At 38.0% G+C, this 26,104-nt stretch overlaps 1 protein-coding gene across 1 annotated transcript in view; it reads left to right on the top strand.

The window, feature by feature from the left end:
* Positions 1-26,104, top strand: part of COL19A1 (collagen type XIX alpha 1 chain) — a 322,067-nt gene that overhangs the window by 10,568 nt on the left and 285,395 nt on the right. The window contains exons 2-4 of the mRNA XM_061207711.1: positions 1,380-1,506; positions 14,204-14,278; positions 15,130-15,229. Of these exons, the coding sequence (XP_061063694.1) occupies positions 1,416-1,506; positions 14,204-14,278; positions 15,130-15,229 (266 nt within the window). The 5' untranslated portion in view covers positions 1,380-1,415. The remainder of the gene's footprint in view (positions 1-1,379; positions 1,507-14,203; positions 14,279-15,129; positions 15,230-26,104) is intronic.

Genomic DNA, 26,104 nt, shown 5'->3' on the forward strand with positions numbered 1-26,104 from the left:
GCAAATCATTATGTCTGATAAGGGGTTAATATCCAAAATATATAAAGAATTCCTACAGTGCAACAAAAACAAAACAAACAACCAGCTTAAAAAAATGGGCAAAAAAAGGGGACTTCTCTGGTGGTCCAGTGGTTAAGACTCCACGCTGCCAATGCAGGGGGCACGGGTTCGATCCCTGGTCAGGGAGCTAAGATCCCACACGCCGTGAGGCCAAAAAAAAAATGGGCAAAGGATTTTGATAGACATTTGTCCAAAGAAGATATACAAATAGTTAATAAAAGATGCTCAACATCACTAATCCTTAGGGAAATAAAAATCAAAACCACAATGAGATACCATCTTACACCCATTAGGATGGCTGCTGTTAAAAAAAAACAAAAAAATGAAACAAAACAAAAAATCAGAATAAAGAATCTTGACAAGGATTGGAGAAATTGGAACCATGGTGCATTGTTGGTGGGAATGTAAAACGTTGCAGCTGCTACGGAAAACAGTATGGCGGTTCCTCAGAAAATTAAAAGTAGAATTAGCATATGACCCAGCAATTCCATTTCTGGAAAGCATTGAAAGCAGGGACTTGAACGGATTTTTGTACATTCATGTTCATAGCATCATTATTCACAATAGCCAAAAGGTGGGAGCACCCAGCGTCCATCAGTAGGGGAGGAATGGATGAACAAAATGTGGTATGTACGTACAGTGGAATGTTATTCAGTCTTAAAAAGAAGGAAAATACTGACACATGCTACAAGATGGTTGAACCTCGAGGACATTATGCCAGGTGAATAAAGTCACAAGAGGATAAATACAGCGTGATTCCATGTGCATGTGACTTAGAGCAGTCAAATTTGTAGAGACAGAAAACAATGGTGGTTGCCAGGGGCTGAGGTGGGAGAAATGGGGAGTTACTGTTTAATGGATACAGAGTTTCAGTTTTGCAGAATGAAAAGTGACGGGTGGTGGTGGCGATTATACAGCATGAAGATACTGAATGCCAATGAACTGTACACTTAAAAATGGTTAAGATGGTAAACTCTGTTATGCGTATTTTACCAGGATTAAAAATAAAGATATATACAAATCATCGTAAGTAGTGTGGCTTTAAAAAAATTTAGAAGAAGAGAAATTTAAGTTATAAGAGGCTGTATGGACATTGATATTAATTAGGAACTAATCTGAAAATATTTTCAGAGGCTTTCATGCATAGTAAGGTATATATTAGTAATGTCTAATTACATATATAATCAGCTATCCAATTATATAATTATATATATTGTAAAAATCTATTGTGTTCTCTTTGGTGACGAGGATTTTCTGGAGATAATGATGAAGGGAACTGTATGCAATAAGCTCAATTCAGATATTTTGTTCTGTTGCAGGTCTGTGGCCACTGGATCCCATGGTTCTGAGGCACCATGACACCCGCTGGCTCTTGGAAGCTTTGGTTCTGGGCAGCGATGCTCCTGCTTCCTGCTTCCGCTTCCGTGGTGAGCAGGGACAAGCCAGGTATCCAGGCCACCTCTTGTCCAGTCTCCAAATGTTATTTATAGTCTTTATTTTAAAGAATTATTAAAATAAATCTTATTAGGGTTGAAGAGGCCATAGGTTAAATCTACTAGCACAAAATAGATAATAATTTATTGTTTTCCCCATTGACCTTCACAGTGCACATTGAGAATGTCTAAAATTACATTTTCTATATGCGTATTATATTAGTCTAAATAGCCTTTTCTTTCTCTCATTGATATTTACAAATATAAATATGTATGTACATCTCTGTGTGTGTCTATTTTTCCTTTTCCCCTTTAAATGAAGTTTTTCAAGTTATTCAAATTGTAAGTATGGAAACCCATCCCCAGTTAGGATTAACCAAGGACATAGGTAATGTTAATTAGGGAAAAGTGAAAAATAGAATAAGAAATAGAAAAGGAAATGTAGTTTAATTATATATCAATTTTGTAGTATCTCAGATGAGGTGAACAAAAGATTAACAGTCGTGAGAGCACTTTTTGAACTAAATAGATAACATTTATTTGCAACTGTTCAGTTATCAACCTCATAAATGTTTCCAAAGGACTTGAAGGCAATTTGAAACATTCACTTCCACCTCTGATTTTTAAAAATGATCCGGTGGCTAATTTGGAAGTCTTTTCTTGAACATTGAGTATGCGTAAGTTACTGACCTCGATGTACTCCGTATTACAAAGTTGAACTAGACACATTGAAAAGCCATTTGCTGAGTAAAGAGAAACTTCAACTCACCTTCTATGCAAAGGATCACATATGATATATTCTGACCATGGTCACATATGATGATGTGTCCTGAGACTATGAATCTTATTGTGCTTATTCTTTTGAATGTTTCTTTCAGAATTTTTGTAAACAGGTATAAACATACCCTAGTAGAGACTTTTGAGTTTGAAGCACTCATAAAATAAAAACAATCTCTTATAAAGATATAACACATCTGAGTCTCTCAGAGTGTTTTGTAAGTCTTTATGATTTTTTACTAATTTGGCAGGAGGTACATTTCATAAAATAATCTACATGAAAGTTTGAATATTCTAACACTGTACAAATGACATCCTGTGGCTATCATACTTTTTTGGGGGGAAACTCTTTTTTCAGAAAAATCGGGCGTGACTCATGGCAAAAAGAAGTCCATAGGGCAGGGAGTTTAGTCTAATAATGTTGCTACTCTTCTGAATTAAAAAAATATATATTTATTTATTTTGGCTACGCCAGTTCTTAGTTGCAGCATGTGGGCTTTTAGTTGTGGCATGCAGACTTCTTAGTTGCAGCATGCATGAGGGATCTAGATCCCTGACCAGGGATCGAGTCCCAGGCCCACTGTACTGGGAGCGCAGAGTCTTACCCACTGGACCACCAGGGAAGTCCCTCTTCTGAATCTTTTTTACATCTCTTCCTTTTAAGAGACATAGCAGGAAATGCAATTTGCTACTTAATCAGAGGGGATAGGACTTTTTTGGTTCGAAAGGAGAATGAATCAGTTTCCAGGCACATGCTAGTGTGTAATAAATAAATGTTCCTGATGATAATGATTTGAAGGATCTACATAAATGGTTTTCCAATTTTAGTGTGAGCAAGACTCATCTTGGGTACTGATTCCAGAGTCCCACTCCCAGAGATTCCTATGATCTCAGGCGGGACAGCCTGGGGTGGGATTTAGTAATTTACATCTTTAACCAGCTCCCCAGGTGAATCTATAATTTATTTTATTTATTTATTTATTTTGGCTGCGTTGGGTCTTTGTTGGGGTGCACGGGCTCCTCGTCACGGTGGCTTCTCTTGTTGCGGAGCACGGGCTCTAGGTGCGCGGGCTTCAGCAGTTGTGGCTCATGGACTCAGTAGTTACGGCTCACGGGCTCTAGAGCACAGGCTCAGTAGTTGTGGCGCACGGGCTTAGTTGCTCCGTGGCATGTGGGATCCTCCCGGACCAGGGCTCGAACCCGTGTCTCCTGCATTGGCAGGCGGATTCTTCACCACTGGGCCACCAGGGAAGCCCACCCCAGGTGAATCTAATGCCATATGTTTGCAGAAAACAGAGGAACACTCACCTTTGGGATGATTAACTATTTCTTTTTATTATTATTTTTTTCTTAGCTGATTGTCTTGCACCTTACACTACCAGGTTGCGTTTATTTATTTATTTAGACTTTAATAACTTTTTTGGGAGGGGTAAGAGCACTTAGCATGAACTCCTGTCTGGTAACAAATTTCTAGGTATATAATACGGTACTGTTCCCTATAGGTCTTGCGAACAGTACTGATCATCTTGCGTAACTGAAACTTCTCCATCTTGGGATTCCCCTGAATGTTTTGCTCTTGTAGCTTGGCTATCTCAGTTCTTTAATCAGGTTATATTGTATGTGGGAAGACTGAAATGCATATATTCTGGCCCAATTTACCCTACCAAATTAATCTTTCTGAAAGATTTTCCCAAGAGTGTGAATTCCAAATTAATTGGAACTCTAGTAAGATTCACATAACCTGAAGCACTAAGGGAAATTCCTAAAGAAAAACAATGAAGAGTTGTTTTTCATCAGGGCATTTGGTAGGAGATGCTTGTGAAACAGCCCACACTAAACGTGCCATGGAAATTGCTTAACTGCAAGTATCGTTTGCGTTCATTGAAGATGTCAGCACAGCGCTGTCATAAGGATTATTGAAGAGTATAACATTTCGGGCCTGGCCTGACAGGGACTCTTCTCATGTCTTGTGTGTCTGATTCACATAACAAAGTTCCCTTTTTAGTTTCCTCATGTGCAGACCTGCGCCTGTGGTCACTAACCATTTACCGGAGGGAAGTGATTACAGCCTAAAAATAAAATATAACAAATCTGAGGGAGAGGCTAGGGTTTCAGCTCTGGAGTCTGTGAAGTTGTCAACAATCTGCTGTTAAACTTAAATACACGAAGGATAAATCGAGTCTTTTAATTGCTTTACTTAACTCAATGGTGCGCCTAACAATCGCTTGCAATATTGGCCCAGTTGGGATGGAATTCAAGAGTAATATGGAGGGATTCGATAACACCTTTAATATTAAAATCTTGAAGCTATTCAGAATTAGCTATTCCATATTCTTTTGTCAGTTTTACTATTATGTTGAGATTATGACATAAGGCATGTTTGCATATTTTCACACTGCAGATAAACAATTTGAATGTGGCTGTTTCAGTTTAGTTGTCAAAAGAGGGTGGGGAAGAGAGTTGTATTAATAAATATACATCACAGAGATCATCTCAAAACTTAATTTAATTACTTTCTTAAAACTTTTCTCTATGATAGAAGCTTATGTCTCATAATGGTTCCTCTTTCTCCTGCATTTCCCTTAATCTGTTCTAAGGCAAAAGTACTGAGTTACCATCAAAAGTAATAAAAACAGAAAATAAGGTAAGAAAGAGCAGCAAAAAAAGCCAGACTCAATAAAGAGATAATAGAATGCCATCCCTTTCACTTATGGTAAAACTTCAGGTTAAGTGTCTTGATGGAATTGATTATAAACTTAGGCCCCAAACTATACACATACACCCTTTTAAACTAGTTTTCTATTGATTATAAGGAAAAACTATTCTTCTGAAATTTGGCTTTTACTAATTGACGCACGCTGCACTCTTAAACTCAGAGTAGAAGTATGCTATTATACAGAGAATTTTATTTTGTGTTTTAAAGAATTCCTCATGTTCAGTATGGTACCAGGTGAGAGTCCTACTGCTGATAAATGTACTTTGTAACTCCTAAATTTTTAAAGTGCAGGAAAGCTTCACAATTATTAAATAAAGATTATAGCTCCTAACCTGGTATACTCCTCTGGGGGAACGGTTTTGGATAAAAAGTTAGCAGTGAAGGTTCTGTGATCCCTCGTTACCTCTTTGTTAAAATAGCTGTGTTCCCATTTTTTTCTCGTTTGGTCACTTTTCCATATTTTTTTGTTATATTCTGGTCCAATGTGCTAACCTCTTATTGTTAACCATTGTTTTTCTCCCAACCTAGGATACTCTGTAATCCTTCATCAGATGTATTAGCAAAGTATGAAGTGTACAGGGGTCCCTAGGGCAACTAGTAACAATTAAATGAAAGGCCTCTGTCAATGGGAAGTCTTTCAGCCTTTAAAAAAAAAAAGCAAAACACCTAAAGGCTGTTATTTGGATCCATTTATGAAAAGAAAACAAACAAGTTCTATGTCTGTGGTAAATTACTGCTCTTCAACTTCCCCAAACCTGATCTTGAGACAAATGTTGTGTCATGAGTTTTGTCACTAAAGGTAAAGAAAACAATTTTCCTAATGCATGTAAGAAAACAAGATAGATACCTGTCAGAGTGGCCATGATCAAAAAGACCACAAATAACAAATGCTGGAGAGGATGCGGAGAAAAGGGAACCTCGTGCACTGTTGATGGGAATGTAAATTGGTGCAGTCACTGTGGAGAACAGTATGGAGGTTCCTCAAAAAACTAAAAATAGAATTACTACATGACCCAGCAATCTCACTCCTGGATATATATCCCGAAAGAAACAAAAACACTGGTCTGAAAAGATACATGCACCCCAGTATTCACAGCAGCGCTATTTACAATAGCCAAGATATGGAAGCAACCTAGATGTCCATCAACAGATGAATGGACAAAGAAGATGTGTATATATACAATGGATAATTACTCAGCCATAAAAAAGAATGAAATTTTGCCATTTGCAGCAACATGGAGAGACTTGGAGGGTGTTATGCCGTGTGAAATAAGTCAGAGAAAGAAAAATACTGTAGGTTATCGCTTATATGTGGAACTAAAAAATAAAATGAACTAGTGAATATAACAAAAAAGAAACAGACTCACAGATGTAGAGAACAAACTAGTGGTTACCAGTGGGGAGAGGGAAGGGGAGGGGCAGGATAGGGGTAGGGGATTAAGAGATACAAATTATTATGTATAAAATAAATAAACTACAAGGATATACTGTACAATACAGGGAATACAGCCAATATTTTATAATAACTATAAATGGAGTATAACCTTTAAAATTTTTGAATCACTATGTTGTACACCTGAAACATATAATATTGTACATCAGATATACCTCGATTAAAAAAAGAGTGATAAATAGAACGCCTGTGAAACTAGGCAGATTTAACTGTGATTTTACAGGTAATAATAATTCCATAATATGCTATGTGGACACCAGAGGACATGAAGAAATAGAAAAAATAAAGCAGGTGAAATGGACAAGAGAGAGAAATATTGCAATTTCTCAGGAGATAGCTGTTGCCCTTCTTCCCTTCAGGCCTTACCTCCTGTGTAATGCCATCCATCCCTGTGGCTTTAAGTATGGTTTGTATGTCAATCACTCCCAAATTTACCTCACAGCCCGCCCCCCTTTTGCGTTCCATACCCGTATTTCCTAATGGCACCTTGAACTTGACATTTCTAACTCCGTCTCTTTTCCACCGCAGCTGAATTCACTCCTCGTCAAATCTCCTTTTCTTCCTCTAGTGGGATTCATTTCAGTAAACTCACCTGTTACCCAGCTGAGCAAGGCAGCTCCCCCTCCTCCCTACGTTCAGTCTGTTATCATGTCCTGTTGATTCTTTTTTTTTTTTTACAAGAAATTCTTTTAAAATTTATTTTATTTATTTATTTTTGGCTGCGCTGGGTCTTTGTTGCTGGGTGTGGGCTTTCTCTAGTTGCGGCGAGCGGGGGCTACTCTTCGTTGCGGTGCATGGGCTTCTCATTGTGGTGGCTTCTCTTGTTGTGGAGCACGGGCTCTAGGCGTGCGGGCTTCAGTAGTTGTGGTGCACGGGCTTAGTTGCTCCGTGGCACGTGGGATCTTCCCGGACCAGGGATCGAACCCGTGTCCCCTGCATTGGCAGGCAGATTCTTAACCACTGCGCCACCAGCAAAGTCCCCGTCCTGTTCATTCTTGTGTCTCAGTTCCTTCCCCTTTGTCCATCTTCAGTGTCACCTCTTTAAGTTACCACCCTATCTGGCCTCCAAGACTATGAGCATGTGGGTGAGGTTGCCAGATGAAATACCGGCCACCCAGTTAAGTCTGAAGTGGGACAAATAATGAAAACATTTTAGTATAGGTATGCTCCATATATTGCATCAGAAATACGTATACTAAAAATATTTTTGTTCTTTATCTGACATTCAAATTTCATTGGGCACCTGTGTTTTTATTTGCTGTATTTGGCAATCCTACATGGTATGAAGGGAGGAGAGGCTGCTTCATTATTTAGAGGGCGGTCAGGGAAGGCTGACCTCATGGGGGGGCAGTTAAGCAGAGACAGGAAGGTAGTGAGAGAGTGAAGCACATGATCACCTGGAAAGCAGCACATGCCTAGGCCCCGAGGCAGGGGCGTGCTCAGCGTGTAGGAGAAACAACGAGAAAGAGCGGGAGACTGGAGTCCAGTGAGTAAGGAGGAGGAGGAGAGGGGTCACGTGCTCCTCAGAAATGCAACTGTGCTTTATGTGTTGTCAGCATCTGATTTCTGAGCCTGCAAGTTCAAAGGCTAGACCTTGGACTCTGGTAAAATTCACCAGAGCAGTAGACGCTGCCCTTTGAGACCTCTAGGGAGATGCTAAAACCTTGCCCTCTAGGACTACCAACAGGTAGGCTTCTGAATTTATATCTTTCAGTCACATATCTTCCCTAAAGACCTCTCAACAAGCCTTAATTCACAGGTAGTTTAATATTGTAATACTGAGTTATTCATGATACATTTAAGTACAAATGTGTGGAAACATGTACACTTAGAAAAGTTAAAATATAAATTATATATCCACTAGACAAATGATATATTTCCTTTCTTTGCAATCAGTAAAGTGGTATATTAATAGCTTAAGTAATGCTAAGAACCCTCTACAAATTGTAAAGGTGTAATAGAACATGTATACATTTATTTTTCAGGATGCCTCTAATTTTGACTTTTCCCCTTGTCTTTGTGGTGCGCAAGGAATGACTTCACTCCTGGTTTTTCCTAAGGCCAGAGGCCTCTGGGGCCACAGAGAGTAACTGGTCCGTTTTCTGTATGAGCATCGGCAAAATACACACATCTTTTAGGTATTCAATCAGCAGGGAAAAAACGGAAAATTAAAAGAATGGATTTAACTGTTCTGGGCTTTTTAGCTATTTGAGAGGAGAAAGAAGGAATTGAACATGCCTTCCGTGATTAAACTGAAGACTTTTATATATGAGTGGGTATAGAAAGACCAGAACAATGATGGGAAAAATATGTTTTAAAATACATGTGATCTAATCTCCAGACTAGAATGCTTAACAATATAATAGGAGGCCCAGTCAGCAGGTGAAAACAAGCATAAGCATTTAGAGATTAAGGGAACAAGTGATTTTTTTAAAGCACGTGTTTCAAACTGAGAGTGGGGACAAAGTATATTTCCACTAAAGAATGAGGAGAGTATCATAGGTATTCTATTATTTTGTTTAGAACATGTTTTTGAGAAGGATGTTCAGTATAGAGAAAAAAGCTGGACTATGGGAAATGAGTTTTATTTCAGCTTAGCCATTGAGTTACTATGTGATCTGGGGGAAAATCACATAAGTTCTCTTGAATGATCTGTTCTTAGGTCCTCAGGTTTCTAATTTTTAGAGGGAGAGAAGGGTAAAATGTATGTAATTACATACATTGGTAAAATGTATGTAATTACACACATTTGTAAAATGTATGTAATTTTTTGTAGATAATCTAGATAAAATCTAGATAATCTTCCCCAAATCTGACCTAGTTGTCTTCTTTTCTGGTTCCTTTACCCCCTTTCAATATCCTTCCAACCCTATAAGCTGCCCAGATCCTTCAAGCTAAGTCAGGAGGAAAGTGGGTCTGAAAATCACTGACAGCATCTTAGCATGAATTTGTCAAAAACTTCTGCATTTATGTTTCAAAAGGTCTGTTGATTAAGGGCCCCTAAGTAGTGCATCTTTTGTGGTGAAGTTTTAATAATTACTTTTGAAAGGTTCCCAAGAGCCTTTGAAATGACACTGCTGCCGGGATTCTCCTGTCCACCTGACAGGATGCTTGGATATTTGGGTCTTATCAGTAGTTCTTCAAGATAACACGCACATTTACGCAAAAAGTATGCTTTACTTTATATTAAAATGCAAGTGTCAATGCTTAAAGAAATTAACATATCCAACTTTTAATAGCCACTTCTACTGTGTTGCCATTTTTATGCAATGGACCATGAGACTCATGCATTCAGCTTATTGTGCCTTGAGTCTTACCCCAAAGAATTAACATTTAGTTGTTTTTTTAAACTTTAAGTTGAAGTTGAATAAAATTGAGTTAAAATTGAATATATATATATTCTTTTTCAGATTCTTTTCCATTATAGGTTATTACAAGATATTGAGTATAGCTCCCTGTGCTATCTAGTAGGTCCTTGCTGTTTACCTATTAAATATATAGTAGTGTGCATATGTTAATCCCAAACTTCTAATTTATCCCTCCCACCGTTTCCCCGTTGGTAACCGTAAGTTCGTTTTTCTATGTCTGTGAGTCTATTTCTGTTTTGTAAATAAGTTCATTTGTATCATTTTTTAGATTCCACATATAAAGTGATATCATGATATTTGTCTTTGTCTGACTTACTTCACTTAAATTAACATTTAGTTTTCATTTGTTTTGTTCAGTTTTTCATAACAGAGCACATATTCTAGAGATATAAAGCTGTATTTGATTTTCATAAAGACTTTAGTGAAGAAATACTTTCATAAATATTGCTGGAAATGTTCAATTTTCTTCACTTCAAAGTGACAGGTTTATTACTTTGACATCATCATATATTCATTAGATCCTCAGAAGAATTTAAATAAGATATGTACTGTTTCCAACTTGGCAATAAGCTAACATAGCTTCCACTCATTACCGAAGTGTCACAGTAGGAAGTTCCTTCCGCAGTCTGGATATTTGCTTTGCCAATCATCTATTGGGGTTTCCCTATATATGTTGTGAAGAATTTAAAGTTAACCTCATTTTCTACAGTCATATAGTCATTCAAAGTCATTGTAAAAACTTGATCAGAATTTTGGTGTTTTGTTTTGCAAAAATTATTTTTAGCTTAAAGTGTTTTCTCACAGACATGCTGTTTTGTATGACACACACCGAGGTCCACAAATCTTAGGTGCACAGTGTAATGAATTTTTGCATATGTATTTACACATCTGTGAAACTGCCACTCAGATCCAAATATAGAACTTTCCATAACCCCAGAAGGCTTTCCTGTAACTATTCCCAGTTGACACCCCACCAAGCTAATCAGTACTCTGACATAGATCAGTCATGCAATCTCTTGAACTTCATATAAATGGAATTCTGCAGTTTGTGTTCTTTGTGGAATGGTATTTTTTTCCACTTAACATTGTATCTCTGAGATTCATCCAGGTCATTGCATGTAGCAGTAGTTCATCCTTTTTTCTATACTTTTTCATTGTATTTACCACAATTTGTTCATTTATCCTCTTGTCAATGGACATTTGGGTTGATTCCAGTTTTAGATTATTACGAGTTATGCTGCGAGGAATATTCTCTTCTAAAAGAGCCATTTACACCATTTTTGTACTCATTTCTCTTGGGTCATTGAATTTCCAGGTCATAGAGTTCATGAATATTTAGCTTTAGGAGATGCTGCCAAACAATTTCCTAAAATGGTTGTACTGATTTTCACGCCCACGAGCAACGTAGAGGAGTCTTCCTTTTGCTCCACATCCTCATCAGTATTTGAGGCTGTCAGTTCTTTCATTTTTGGCCATTTAGTGGTATATCATTGTGGTTTTACTTTGCATTTCCCTGATCACTGATGATGTTAAGCACTATTTCATATGCGGGTTGGCATTTTGGATATTCTCTTTTGTGAAGTGCTTAGTTTTTTGGCACATTTTCAAAATAGGGTTTTCAATCGTTTCCTCATTGATTGGTGAGAATTCTTTGTATGTTCTGGATATGATGCTTTCTTGGATATACGTATCGTAAGAGTCTGTGGCTAGCCTTTTCACTCTTTTAATGTTGTCTTGTGATTATTAAGATTTTAATGAAGTCCAGTTTATCAACCTTTCATGTTTTCTGTGTCCCTATCAAGAAATATTTGCTCCCCTCAGTTCATGAAGATTTTATGTTTTTCTGTAGTTCGTTATTGTTTTACCTTTCGTATTCAGGTCTAAGATCATCTCTGATTAATTTCTGTGCGTGGTTTGAGGTAAGGGTTACAGTTCAGTGTTTTTCTTTTTTTAAAAGTATTTGTTTATTTATTTATTTATGGCTGTGTTGGGTCTTCGTTTCTGTGTGAGGGCTTTCTCTAGTTGCGGCAAGCGGGGTCCACTCTTCATCGCGGTGCGCGGGCCTCTCACTATCGCGGCCTCTCTTGTTGTGGAGCACAGGCTCCAGACGCGCAGGCTCAGTAGTTGCGGCTCACGGGCCCAGTTGCTCCGCGGCACGTGGGATCTTCCCAGACCAGGGCTCGAACCCGTGTCCCCTGCATTGGCAGGCAGATTCTCAACCACTGCGCCACCAGGGAAGCCCCCAGTGTTTTTCTACATGGACATTCAGTTGATCCAGAATCACTGACTGAAAAGACCATCCTTTTCCCATCGAACTGCAGTGGCCCTTTTGTGGTAAATAAGGAGACCACATGTGCACAGGTCTGTGTTTGGACTCTCTGTCCCATTAATCTATTTATATGTGCACCAAAATCACATTATAAAAATCCCTGGTGTCCAACAGTACATGTTCTCAGGCTTGTTCTTCTTTAGCTTTGCCTTAGCTGTTCTAGTTTGTTTGGAGTTCACCTTAAATTTGAGAATCAGCTTGGCAGTTTTCTCAGACACAGACACAGACACACACACACACAACCTGTTGGGATTTTAATTGTTATTGCACTACGTCTAGATATAAAATTGAGAATTGACATCTTAACAATACCAAGTCTTCCAGTCTAAATACTTGGTTAATCCACTCAGTCATTTAAGACTTTAATTTCTCTCTGCAACATTCTTTAGTTTTCAGTGCAGAGATCTTGATGAGATGCTTGGTTTTTATAAAGATGATGATGAACTCAGATAAAAAATGGGTATGATTTCAATTTTCTCAAAAAATTGGTAGTGTTTACAAAAGACCCAATTTTATTATTATTTAGGACCTGCAATCATGTTAAGATCTCTGAGACAGGAAATTTCCAAAGTAACTAAGTAATCTCTAAAATATTCAGTGCTATATATTTTAATTGTGTGGATTGCAGCTTTTAAATCTAAGTGGTAGCACTATTTATAATCTGATTTATTCTTCTGGTTAAATATATTAAGCTGATGCCCTGTCACCACCCTTGAAGTCTTTGATGCATTTGTTAAATGAAGGGCTGAGAGGCTGAGCATTTGACCAGGAGAACTGATAGTTTCCACTTTCCATAGAGCAGGAGATCAGTTTGGTTTTCAGCAGTTTGTCTCCTCTCTGTCATAAAAACTTTGAGGTCATTATACCCAAACATGAATTTTAGACATTTTAGAAAACTAAGGTTGTGATCGCATGATGCCAAAATAGTTCATCAATTTAGCTTAAGAACTGTCCAGTTGTACAGTTGGCATATTATAAAAACTAGCTGCAATTTTGTCTGGATTGGCTATTAATTTCCTAGAATCTAGCCTGAATTAAATTTAAACAAACCCTAGATAATAAGAAATTAGTGTATGTATGTACATTACTATATTACTGTGTCCTGGTGCAGTGAATATGTAAATTCACTGTAAGTGGAGGCAAACTTTACCTTTTATTTCTTTGAACATCGTTAATTGCCTTAGCATATAATTAATACTTTCTCAATGATTTTTATCTCATTTATTTTTCATTATAGGCCACTTTGGTATGGCAGAGGTCTTTACTTTTTCTTTTTAGTTTTATTTTAATAACTTAGTTCAGGCTGCTCTAACAAGAATACCATAGGCTTGGAGGCTTAAACTACAGACTTTTATGTCTCACAGTTCTGGAGGCTAAGAAGTCCGAGATCAGGCTGCCAGCCTGACCAAGTTCTGATGAGAACCCTCTTCCTGGTTTCCTCACAAGGCAGAGAGAGAGAAAGAGCTCCTGTTCCTCCACCCTTTTGTAAGGACATCCATCCCATCACCAGGGCTCCACGCCTATGGTCTCATGCAAACCTGATTCCCTCCCAAAAGCCCCATCTCCAGATACCACCACACTGGGGATTAAGACCTCAGCATATGAATTTAGGGAGGGATACATTCAGTCCAGTGCAGTCTCCTTCTGCACTAAAGTTTAATATCACTAATACCTAAACCTGAATCCAAGGTGTGTGAAAATAGTAGTAGGTCACTTCTTCTAACATTAGAATATACTTTGAATATGAAAATTTAATGATATTAAAGCTAGCTAATTTCCTAATGTCAAGTATAGAGCGACAATTAGAACATGAGAGCAAACAGTAGCTAACGCTGACAAGCGTTCCCTGTGTACTACGGACTTCACATACATAACCATGTGTATTCCTCACGAACACACTGTGAGGTGGGTAATACTCTTATCCTTATTTAAAAGAAATTTAATAAAGCGGTTTAATTTCTTTCCATTTTATCTTACATTTCTGATTGTATCGTATGATTCAAATTTATTTGAAAAAAATTATAGACAATGTAGTGAAAATTCTCAATACCTTTTTTCTTTTAATAGAAAAACAATGTCCTATACTGAGGAAAGAGGGACACCAGTTTACACCAGACTACAGAGATGAAGTTGAAGTTTCAGGTAAGCATTACAGTTCTTCATAAAGAAACATTTTTGTGTAAAATTATCACCAAACACGTAGTGTATTGTAGGTGACTCCTTCACATTGTAATTTAAGATAACACCAATATTAAAAAATTAAAAGCAAAGAAGTCAAATGATGTACAAAAATTTCTGAGCGCAGAATTCTATGTCATTTAACCTAGGACCACCAACAACTCAACCTCTTGGAGAACAAAAGTTATTTAAAATTTTAAAAGTTGTATCCATTGTAGAAAATTTGAAAAAAAAGAAAAGAAAATGTATGAGAAAGAAGATCTCACTACCCAAATACAGTCATGATTCCCTTTTTGTAACATTCTTATCTTTCTCTTTCTCTTTTTTCCTTTCATCCTCCGTTTTCTCTCCCACCCTTCCCCCACCCACATATGCACACGTAATCATAATACATATACTGCATTTGAAATCCGAGCATTTCCCCACATCAACATATATTTTTCTAAAGCACAATTTCTTTTAAAAGGCTGCTTAGATTTCAATTGAATGGCTGTAGTATTTTTTACTTAACTAATTTTCTGTCTTTAGCTATCAGAACTGCTACAATAAACTACTCTCATTACTTATTTAGAATAATTCCTAGGTCAAAGAAAATTAATACTTGAATCTTTTGACATATATTTCATCCTCCTATATCCTAAACAGAGGGAAAAGGAATCAAGAAATTTTGCTGATCCCATAAAGAGCAGATTTAACTTGAAATAAGTCAGTCTACAGATAAGGACTACAAAAAATCCTATTTAAAAGTCGGTATCTCTGTGAATTTACTAAATTTAATAAAACTGCTGGATTAAGTCATTTGTCACATTTCTCAGGTTTTGACCTAGGAGAGCGCTTTTCTCTGAGACGTGTGTTTTGTGAAGGTGATAAAACTTGTTTCAAATTGGGAAGTTCACTTCTTATTAGAGACACCATGTAAGTAAAATAATAATTTTTCTTTACATTTTAAAAAAATTTATTTATTTTTATTTAATTTATTTATTTTTGGCTGCGTTGGGTCTTCATTGCTGCACGCGGGCTTTCTCTAGTTGCGGCGAGCAGGGGCTACTCTTCATTGCGGTGCAAGGACTTCTCAGTGCGGTTGCTTCTCTTGTTGTGGAGCACGGGCTCTAGGTGCGTGGGCTTCAGTAGTTGTGGCTCGTGGGCTCAGTAGTTGTGGCGCATGGGCTTAGTTGCTCCATGGCATGTGAGATCTTCCTGGGCCAGGGATCAAACCCATGTCCCCTGCATTGGCAGGTGGATTCTTAACCACTGCGCCACCAGGGAAGCCCTTTCTTTACATTTTAATAATACAACATAAACTACTTTCTAAAGAGATTCCAAATAATTTGTTTAAAAATAAAAAGTCTTGTTGACAGTAACACAATCACTTGAATGCTGTGGTAAATGTGTTGTTTGATTCTTTGTGGTTTTTAGTAATCTTTACAAACTGATCTTGTTCTATAGCGTAAATTTACATGTATAGATAGAGGCATAATCTTTAGAGAATAGTAAGTAAATTTGTTTTTGAAGAAATATTATTTATGTTTAAATAGACATAACCAAAATTAGATTTTAAAATGTGAATTTTAAACATAAGACACAATGTAGACTTAGAGACAAAAGAGTGATATTTATTATATTTATTTCCACATGCTTCATGCATATAGATAAGCTCCATGGTAAATTAAAATAAAAGAACTTAGCCCTTATTATATATTCATTTTATATATTGTATAGAGTATATAGTAAAGAAAAGCTTTGTTTTGGGTCTTGTTACTCATTTCATTTCAAAATGAATTTACTGAAGGGTTTTTTTTTATTGTTGGTTTGTTATCTTTACTATACTTTTTTTCTGATAAATATGAGATTAAGAAGAATGACTTGACATTTAAATACTGACAATTTGTCAGCAATTATACAAGGCAATAATAATTCCCCATATGGTTGGCTATATGTAATTGGAGGATGGATCAATAGTAATTCAGAAAGGTTGAGTCATCAGGCAGGCAAATATAGCATATATGGTCCTGATATTCAGCCTTTGAGTCCAAGATGAACATTCCAGGGTGTGAATACACTGCAATGAATAAAGCGTCAAATTCTGTTTGGTTGAATATGCAACACAGATGTTTTTGTGTGAAAACATACGTGGATGTTTTCACTTCCTGATGGGTATTCTAATATTTAAGTTACCAGACAGGGTTGTTGAGAATCTCAGCATTGAAATTCTCAAAGGGAAATAGCATTAATTATCTCGTTGCCTATCCTCAGATGCACTGTATAAACCAAGTTCCTAACTCCCTGAGCAAAGTTTCTTTTAAACTTTCTATTTTGTGATACTTTAGATACTTTTAGTTTAATGCTATGGTTCCTTAAAAGTAAACTGCTCAGTAATTGCTAAGAAATCAGAGGGCTAAGGAAGAGGGTAATTTGATACCAGGGGATGTAATGGGCGATTTGTCTGGTGGAGAACTTCAGCAGATGTCACTGTACAGACCTATGCTATTGTAGGCGTCTTAAGCCTGAAGGTGGCTTCACATGCAGGCATTAAACCCTCAGGGCTTGACAGCTTCCTATTTGGGTATTCATATGCAGCAAAGAAAAGTCAATATGTATCTCATCTATATTTCATATATATTGGTTTACATGTTTCTTAACTACCAGTAGATAACTTTAATTAATGAATTTAAGCAAGGCAATAAATTCCCTTCCAAAAATTAAAATGCATTTTCTCTCTCTCCCTTTTCCTGATGATTTAAACCCCTCTAAGTCTGGCCAAGTGGCCAGAGTACTGGAGAGACAATCTTTGAAAATTCATTGAGCTTGTGTATAAGAAGATGTAGTGAATTTTAAGTAGCTACATTGGAAAACTTCCTGCCACATTTAGACATTGCCATTCTCTTTTGAATACGTATGATAATAAATATTAGTTACTACTTGAAATTTATTTTCCGACCTCTGGCTCTAAATCACGGTGCGACTGCCGGGCAATTGATGTACATGAAGTCTCAGGCTCTGTCAGCAGAACCCGGTCCCTCCACTGCAGGAAACTGGAGGGGATCTGGTTAAGCTGACTAGCGAGTGTCAAGTAGCTTGGCCCAGCTCCACTTACATTTCGCTCCGTGAGCCAAGGATGCTAGGATGCTTCTCTCACATGATGCCATTCTGATTTTTCAATGAGACTGGAGTAAAGTTGCAGCTATTTATATATTTGTAAATGAGCCATCTTGCAGAATCAGCATGGGAAAAGGCAGATGCTAGTTTATATGGAAATTGGGACTCTTTCTGTGCCTGAGCTTGTTTTTATTGTTCTGGCACCTTCCAGGTGAGGTTTACGAGGGGAGAGATCTCATGAGTTGTTGGTCAGATACCCACTGGGCACACTTAGTGCCTTGAGCCTGGCTTAATGTGAGGACCCAAAGGCAGCTCTTGCAAGGGTCCTTCAGATCAACACTGTTGTACCCAAAAGGTGGCACAGGCTCAGGGAACATCTGACAAGGTTTCTATGTTTGGTTTTCTTTTCTCTTCATGTCCATTCTTTAGTATTCCTTAGGATAGCAAATGGTAAGTATTTGGGTGCTTTAAAAGATTCTGGGTGGCATGCTAACCAGTTTTCTAGAATTAGCATATTTTTAGAGGAAATTTTCTCAGCTTCTTGTATCTACAAGTATCTCTGGTTATGTGAAAGAAATAATTATTTCTCTACAGATTGAGAGCAATATCCCAGATGATCATACTCTGATTATCTTTAAATTGTCTTTTGGCAATGATCAGGGCAAAATGGTGAAGTTTTGAGAGAAAACATACACAGAACATGCATATGGTATGCAGCACCTTATTTTCTTGGTATAACATAATTCTTATGTTTCATTGGTTGCTTGTATATAAACAGGTTTTTAAATAAAAATGTGTTAGTAGTTGAATAAATAAATTTAAAATGTCACAGAAAAGTGAATTCCTGATTTATTATTGAATTCAAGGATGGTAAAGAGCCTTATCTCTCAGGTTCTATGTCTATCTGGAATACTGTGTTGAGAAGGCTTCTGAGGCCCTGTTGAGTTCAGCAGATTGGCGTGCTATGGCCCATTCGCGAAAAGAGGGGGGAAGGGAGGGCTGTAGTCTGTAGTCTAGTCTGTAGCGTCTCTGATTTAGGATGACACCTGTGAGTGGGTGGCTTTTGCAGCTGAAGCAGTTCCCAAGAATGGGGGGAAATGAGACTATGTGCGAAAAAATAATCAACACAGATTACTAAGATTTTATGAGCTTGGATAGTGTAGCTAGAAACAGTGGCATAGCTGATAGATATGGTCCCCTTTGCTTTTGTTACAAACGAATAAATCTCCATTGAAGAGGAGTCGTCTCTCTGTCCCTTTCATTAAATTGGTGGTTGCTTTCTGGAAGCAAAGGGCTCTTTAGTTTCATGGCTTTACATGGAAGAAAAGAGCTGGTAGAAGCCCTTTTCATTTGTGTTTTGTAATACATAATAAAGCTCAGCAATCCTTCTAAATATTTAGAAGATGTATAGCATTTTTTAGGAGATTTAAAAGTTCTCTGGACCTTAACAGTTCCCTTGGAAATATTCCTAAATATGGGGAAAGCTGTTGTGTGTATCACAGCATCATCAGCCCTGGTCTTTGCTCCTGTTGAATGATTCACCCCGTGGGCATGTCTTTTCTACATGGACCTTCACACTACCGTCAGCTTTTTATTATTATAAATAACACTACAACATACAGGAAAGTTGCTCCCTCTGTTTTTCTGGCTAGAGAGACCAGTTAAGACTCACCACTTACTCATCACCTCCTTTGTTTATTTTTCACGTGTCCCTTCATTCAGTAAACATTTGTTGAGCCAAAAAAATTCGCAAGATTGATTTTTTCAAAGTAGAATTACAAGTTCATTTTTAGAGATCTTGGTAATATACTTCTAATTATGTCCCATCATTGTTTTATCCATCTCTTCTGCATATTACCCAATTTCTTTAGTAGCATTGGATATTATACTTAAAAATTTTGTTATTAAGTTTTGTGTTTTTAACTGAAAACTTGTAACAATTACAAATAAAAGTTGTGGCTTACTATATAAGTATTTTAGGGGTTCCCGGAATTTTCTGTTCCACTTAGGGTGAATAAGAGGTAGCATTCAATAAGTCACTGAAATGAATTCAGTCTAGTCCAGAGCTCACCCTTCTATTCAACATCTACTGAGCTTACTATGGACTGAGAACTTTATTAAGCTCTGGGATTGCACTGGTGGAAAAGTGTAGGTCTCATCTTGCCTTCCTGAAGCCTGCTGGAGAGATACACAGTGCAAGGAAAAGCTACACTTTGCTCTTGCCTTGACCCAAGAAGAAACTGAGCTGTGTCCCTCCTATCATTCGAGCATAGGCTACAGGACTCAAAGCCCACAGCTCCTCTCAGAAAAGCTACACTTTCTGAGCACGCAGGCTCAGTAGTTGTGGCTCACGGGCTCTAGAGCACGGGCTCAGTAGTTGTGGCACACGGGCTTAGTTGCTCCGCGGCATGTGGGATCTTCCCGGACCAGGGCTCGAACCCATGTCTCCTGCATCGGCAGGCGGATTCTTAACCACTGCACCACCAGGGAAGCCCTAAAATTTTAAAATCATACAATTTAGCCAAGTTTTATTTTATTTTTATTTTTTAACATTTATTTTTTTGAAGTATAGTTGATTTACAATGTTGTGTTAACTTCTGCTGTACAGCAGAGTGATTCAATTATACATATATACATTCTTTTTCATATCCTTTTCCATTATGGTTTATCACAGGATATTGAATATTGTTCCCTGTGCTATACAGAAGGATCTTGTTGTTTATCTATTCTACATATAATAGTTTGCATCTGCTCACCCCAAACTCCCAATCCATCCCTCCCTCACCCCTCCTTCCCCTTGGCAACCACAAGTCTGTTCTCTATGTCTGTGAGTCTGTTTCTCTTTTGTAGATATGTTCATTTGTGTCATATTTTAGATTCCACATATAAGTGATATCGTATGGTATTTGTCTTTCTTTTTCTGACTTCATTTAGTATGATAATGTCTAGGTCCATCCATGTTGCTGCAAATGGCATCATTTCATTCTTTTTAATTCAATTTAGCCAAATTTTATATATTAGATAGAAAAGAATTTTAAGAGTATTATGCAGTTTTAAGAATGCACGGAAATATTTACTTCTCTATCACAAGAACCTCTTTTATATTTTTCTAGAAAATTAAGAGATGTTAATATGTTCCAATAATAAATTGCTTTAGGTTGAAATGGCTACTTGTTTGTTCATAACCACGGGAGTTCCCCTGGTAAAACCTGAAATTGGCCCCTGTACACAGAGGGCAAGGACAGACCGAAGAAAGAGACAGAGCCCCCCAGATTGGTAGGTGGCAGGTTTACTGAGCAAGGGAACGTACATACAAGGCTTGTCTTGGGCACGGCGAGAGCAGTAAATCTCTGCACCCACCCGCTGGAATCATAGAAGTTTATGTAGAGGCCTTAATGGGGGTCAGTCATGTACACTGTCCAGACGGTCTCAGCTACACATTACTCTCTCAAGGCTGCATCCTTGAAACAACTCCTAACGTGGGAATGGTGGGCAGAAAGTACATCCCAAGGACAGGGGAGGGGGTTTGGAACCTCTGGTTGCCCGGGTCCAGCTCACAGGTCAATTGGTGGGCAAATCCTCTCAATGACCTCCTCCAATACTTCTAAAATGTAACATAATATGAAATATTATCAGTTCAGTAGTTTCATTTAACAGTTATGGAAACATTTAATATTATCAACAATTTTAAGTAAGTTGTGATTTTCCTCCTTCAGATTTCATATAATTCAGTATTTTGGAGGGAGAAGTAAAAAGTATCAGTAATTGATCTTATGTATATAGATTCTACAACATGCATATCTATGTTATTTTCTTTTATTTTGGAAACATCACTCAACATATCTACCATCTTAACAAATGTTTAAGTGAATAATATGTCATTGCTGACTATAAGTTCAATGTTATACAGCCGATCTCTTTTTTATTATGGCTAATTACATGTAAATTATCTTATCTTAAAATGTCCTGATGCCATTTACCTTGAGAGAAGTCAAGTACCAGTTAAGTCTCCTACTCAGGAGTCATAATAATGCAGATGTCATCATAAAGTAATAAAATTAAGGTGTCCTATTTTGATAATTACTCAGGCCAGCTTGACAGGCATTAATTAATCTACTTCTATGGCTGGATTATATATTACATTTTTTTCTCTCTTCACTTGTCTTTTTATCCTATGAATCAAATCTTACAAGAGACGGCAGAGGTTTTGCTTGGGTACGGGTTATATGTATGTATCTGTGGAATGTGCACTGCAGGTTTCCAGAATATACAAAAGAAAGAAAGCATGGAACCACATACTTCAGTCGTCTTTAATCTTATTTGCCCCATAAAAATGCTATGAGGATTAATTAGCTATTAACCTTCAGTGGTGGCAAATGTGCTGCTTTTATAATGGTTGTAAACCCAAATTTAAGCATGACCTTAAATTTATGAATTAACCAGAGCATCGACTGTAGTAATATATGATGTTGTGTTATACTAGTGCTTAAGAATAGCTTTATAACAACTCTACAGATTTTTTTGTGGCTTGACAGGACTCCATGTTTCATAAAATAGCATTGGATAGTCTAATCCTCATTCTCAGACACGGAATCAGATAGGAAGATGCAATTATGATTTCACTGACAAACTGTGAAATGTCTGTGAATCCAAGAAGAATAGTGTCGGCTAATAAATCATTAATTTATTATCATTTCAATTCTTTCAACTTAGCCATCAAGGCTAATCAGAAAATAAGCATGGTAGCCATAAAGCTGCTTATGTTATTGTATGTGACTCACATCAGCTCGGTAGTACCTTGTTCATTGCCTCATTTTGGTCAACACTACAACCAGCCCCTGACAACCACCCTTCTGCCTTCTGTCTGTGTGATTTGACTCTTCTAGGGACCTCGTATAAGTGGAATCATACAATTCTTGTCCTTCTGTGTCTGGCTTATTTCACTTAGTTTGCTTCTGCTCTTGTGTCCTAATCTCCTTGTCAGTGCATGTCACCCCGGCCTTTGCTGTGGGTCCCCTCCATGAAAACGCTTCTTCCTGGGACCCAGCCAACCTCTGCTCAAGGCGGCTTATCCTCAGCCTTCAAGGCCAAAGTTGCTCTGTGTGTGTGTGCTTTGGAGGGTGGTGGCATGGGTTCAGTGACCCTCTAGCTATCCCGTGGATTCCAAAGCAGTGCTGCGTGGGTACAGAGCCTCACAGTGTAATTTTTTTTTTTTTTTTTGACCGCGCCATGCAGCTTGCAAGATCTTAGTTTCCCGACTAGGGATTGAACCCGGGCCACGGCAGTGAAAGTGCTGAGTCCTAACCACTGGACCGCCAGGGAATTCCCTCTCACAGTGTATTTAACAACTAACTCTTGGCACTCCTTCCTCTGTGGGGCTCTAAAGCTCGTCGATACGGATACTAGGCAATCCTCTCTACTATCTTCACAGACAATGGCTCTCTTCTAATTTACCCATGATAAGAAAATAAAATTCCCTTTGCTTAGGAGAGCTATGTAGGAAAAAATATTTCATGATATAGTCACCATTATTTCTAAGTTCAGCTTTGATGCCAATGAAAGAGGAAATTCTAACAAAGTATTTCACTCAATTCCCAAATGACATTGAATACTCACTATGTGCCAGGCACTGAGGATTTAAGAATAAATAAAGACAGTGTCCTAGTTATTTCTGTCTGGGAATTATGGAATTTGTAGCAATCTTTAGATATGAGGTCTGATGAACTCTGGAAGAATGGACAAACCCTTCCAGGAACCAGGAAAAGCTTCATAGGGGATGTGAAAAAAGGCTTGAAGGATAAGCACAAATTTGCCAGGTGGTAGTTGGAGGGGGCATCATGGTGGTTTTCAAGGTCAACGTAATTTGCAGACTGGTGAGGAATCCCGTGGGGTTAGTACACAGAGGGGAGAGACTGTCTGGTGGTGAAGGAAGCTGAAGGGGTGGCTGAGGTGCTGTTCTGAAAGGCCTTACGTGCCAGGCTAAGGGGTTAGAACTTTATTCATATAAAAAGGGAAAGTAAAAGGTGAAAGATTTCTGGGCTCCGAAGAGAAACCCGAGTGTATCAGTTATACCACAAGAAAGCCATGTTCAAAAGCGTGAAGGTGTGGGAGCAATAACGTTCCATTCTAGAAACAAACAAAAAAAAAGCTGAGTATATGCCATTGGGACAATCACAGCTTTGGGTAGTGACCTGGGACTCCGGGCTGACCCTGAAGCAGAAGCCCAGCCCCCAGACTCAGAACGACACTTCACAATTCAGAGGACTTCTTGGGGGTGGAGCGGGGTTTGACCCGGGATTTGTTTTATCTTTTTTGGGGGGTGGGGGACAGTGAAAAAACCTTTCTGGAGAGCAGCTTCTCTGGTCCATCCTCGATTTTTGTTATCAGAATGTCATCTAGTAGGAGGGCTCATTTTCAAGGGGAAGTCATTTACAACGTCACAATGAACAAATACTAATCGTAACAGGCATAAGATTATTAGAGAGCCATCCAAGCTTTGTTTTCCCATTAGCAACCTATGTGGCTGAATCCCCCGACAAACACAGAAAGGCTAAGATTTCAGAGTCTCTGTGACTGTGGAACTCAGACATCATTCCCCCAACCCCCCGCGGCGGGGTGAAGGCATTTCAGACAAACCCTTCAGGCCCTGCGAGCCAAACTGCTTGTAACGTGACAGGTGATGGTGAATGTCAGCTGGGCAAGAAATGACTTACTATAAACTCCAAGCATCTCTCACTTCACTCTCAGGAAATGTAACTTGTATCAGATTTCTCTTCCTGGAAGATATTCAGCAAGTCAGAGGCCCCACTGATACTTGTAAATACGGAAGTTCTTCATAAAGCCTGCCTCACGCTTATTTAGAATGGAAGAATTAATTTGGAAGCCAGTTCTTGATATTTAAAAATAGATTTTTTTCCATTTAGCCGTTAAAGCAGAAAAATAAAGGTTGGTCTTGCTAAATATGATCTGGAAAACTCACTTCGGCCTACCAAAATAGACTTTTAAAAAAAGGGCTTCGCTTCAAGGCTTGCGCTATGAGCTGGTGGAATTAGCCCTGGAATCATTGTAATTAGTAACTAAACTTTTTAAACATTTTGTTCTCTAAGTGTATATCACACTTGGTTTTTGGAACACCACTTACAAAAGGAAATTTCTCCAGAATAATTGTGTCATCTTGTTTTTCAGTCTCTAAGGACTGTAATAGTGAAAGTTTGTTCATCTTTGTTTTTTCCTTTTTACATTGCACTGCTTGCCTCACATTCCTTATTATTTAGTTAGGTAAAAGAACAGAAAAGAAACTGGTAGTCATGGGTTTTTCTTTCTAATCCTCTCTTATTTTGTAGTTTGGTTTTGTTCTTTACTTTTCTATACACGAAACAGAGATATTACTTGCCACATGACAAACTAAGGTTCTTTTAGGAACACTGAACAAATACATCAAATTGAACTTGTTGTACGATGAAGTTGCCAATTGCTTAATATACTAAGGAGTAAACAAATTTATGAGCTTCATTATGGTCTTTATTTTTCTTGACACACTACTAAGGCATAGTGGGGAAAAATGAGATCCACTCCCTAATTCCATCTCCCCATAAAACAACTTTATCAATAAATACTTGCATGTACTTACTTTAAAAGAGTGCATTACTATTATTTTTTAAAATTAATTAATTTATTTTTTTGGCTGCATTGGGTCTTTGTTGCTGTGTGCAGGCTTCTTATTGCAGTGGCTTCTCTTGTTGCGGAGCACGTGCTCCAGGCACGCGACTTCAGTAGTTGTGGCACGTGGGCTCAATAATTGTGGCTTGCAGGCTCAGTAGTTGTGGCGCATGGGCTTAGTTGCTTCATGGTATGTGGGATCTTCCTAGACCAGGGTTCGAACCCGTGTCCCCTGCATTGGCAGGTGGATTCTTAACCACTGAGCCACCAGGGAAGTCCAAGAGTGCATTATTTTTAAGTTTTATGATTTTCCCTGGCTTTGCCATGCTTGCCGTGCTCCCTATCCGGAAGGGAGTGTGGAAAAGCAAAGTTTATCCTCTTAAGGCAGTGCTTATTGGTTTCTCATTAATTGGACAGCCAGGAATGCCCATTATTTGTTCAGTTGGCATTGTTCTGTCCCCGAGAGACTAGACACCTCCCCTTCATTAAGGTAACTTTGTGTATAGCTATATTAGTCATGGATTCCACAGCTCAGGGGGTGAATGGGATGGAAGCTTCCACTGACCCCTGGGCCAGGGTCAGTGCTAAGGGTTCTCTTTCTTTCCATAATCACTTGAAAGAGTCACATTTATGATCATTATTTTCACATCTCAGGGAATTACCTGTCTTTTTAGTTAGGTAACCATTCTATTGATATTCTTCCTTAGGCATTAAAATCCCAACATATAACTTCTCGCCAGTAGGATAAAAACGGAGGCAGTTTTTATCAGAACACTTCATACTTTTCTTCACATTACATAGTTATTAGTATATACACTGTTCTCATATTTTTCACTACATCCCCCAAATTGTACTCATTTTAAAGGAAATGTTTGGTGAAAAATCCTATTTTTTTTTTCTCTAATAAGTGATCTCTAAGGAATACAGGGCAAATATTCCTGATTGGTTATCACCTTCTATAGCATACATTTCTTTCCTAAACCCAACAGACACTATCCCCATTTTAAAGATATTACTATGTGGTTTGTGATACTT

This window comes from Eubalaena glacialis, chromosome 12 (genome assembly GCF_028564815.1).
Source record: "Eubalaena glacialis isolate mEubGla1 chromosome 12, mEubGla1.1.hap2.+ XY, whole genome shotgun sequence".
NCBI classification, from domain to species: Eukaryota; Metazoa; Chordata; class Mammalia; order Artiodactyla; family Balaenidae; genus Eubalaena; species Eubalaena glacialis.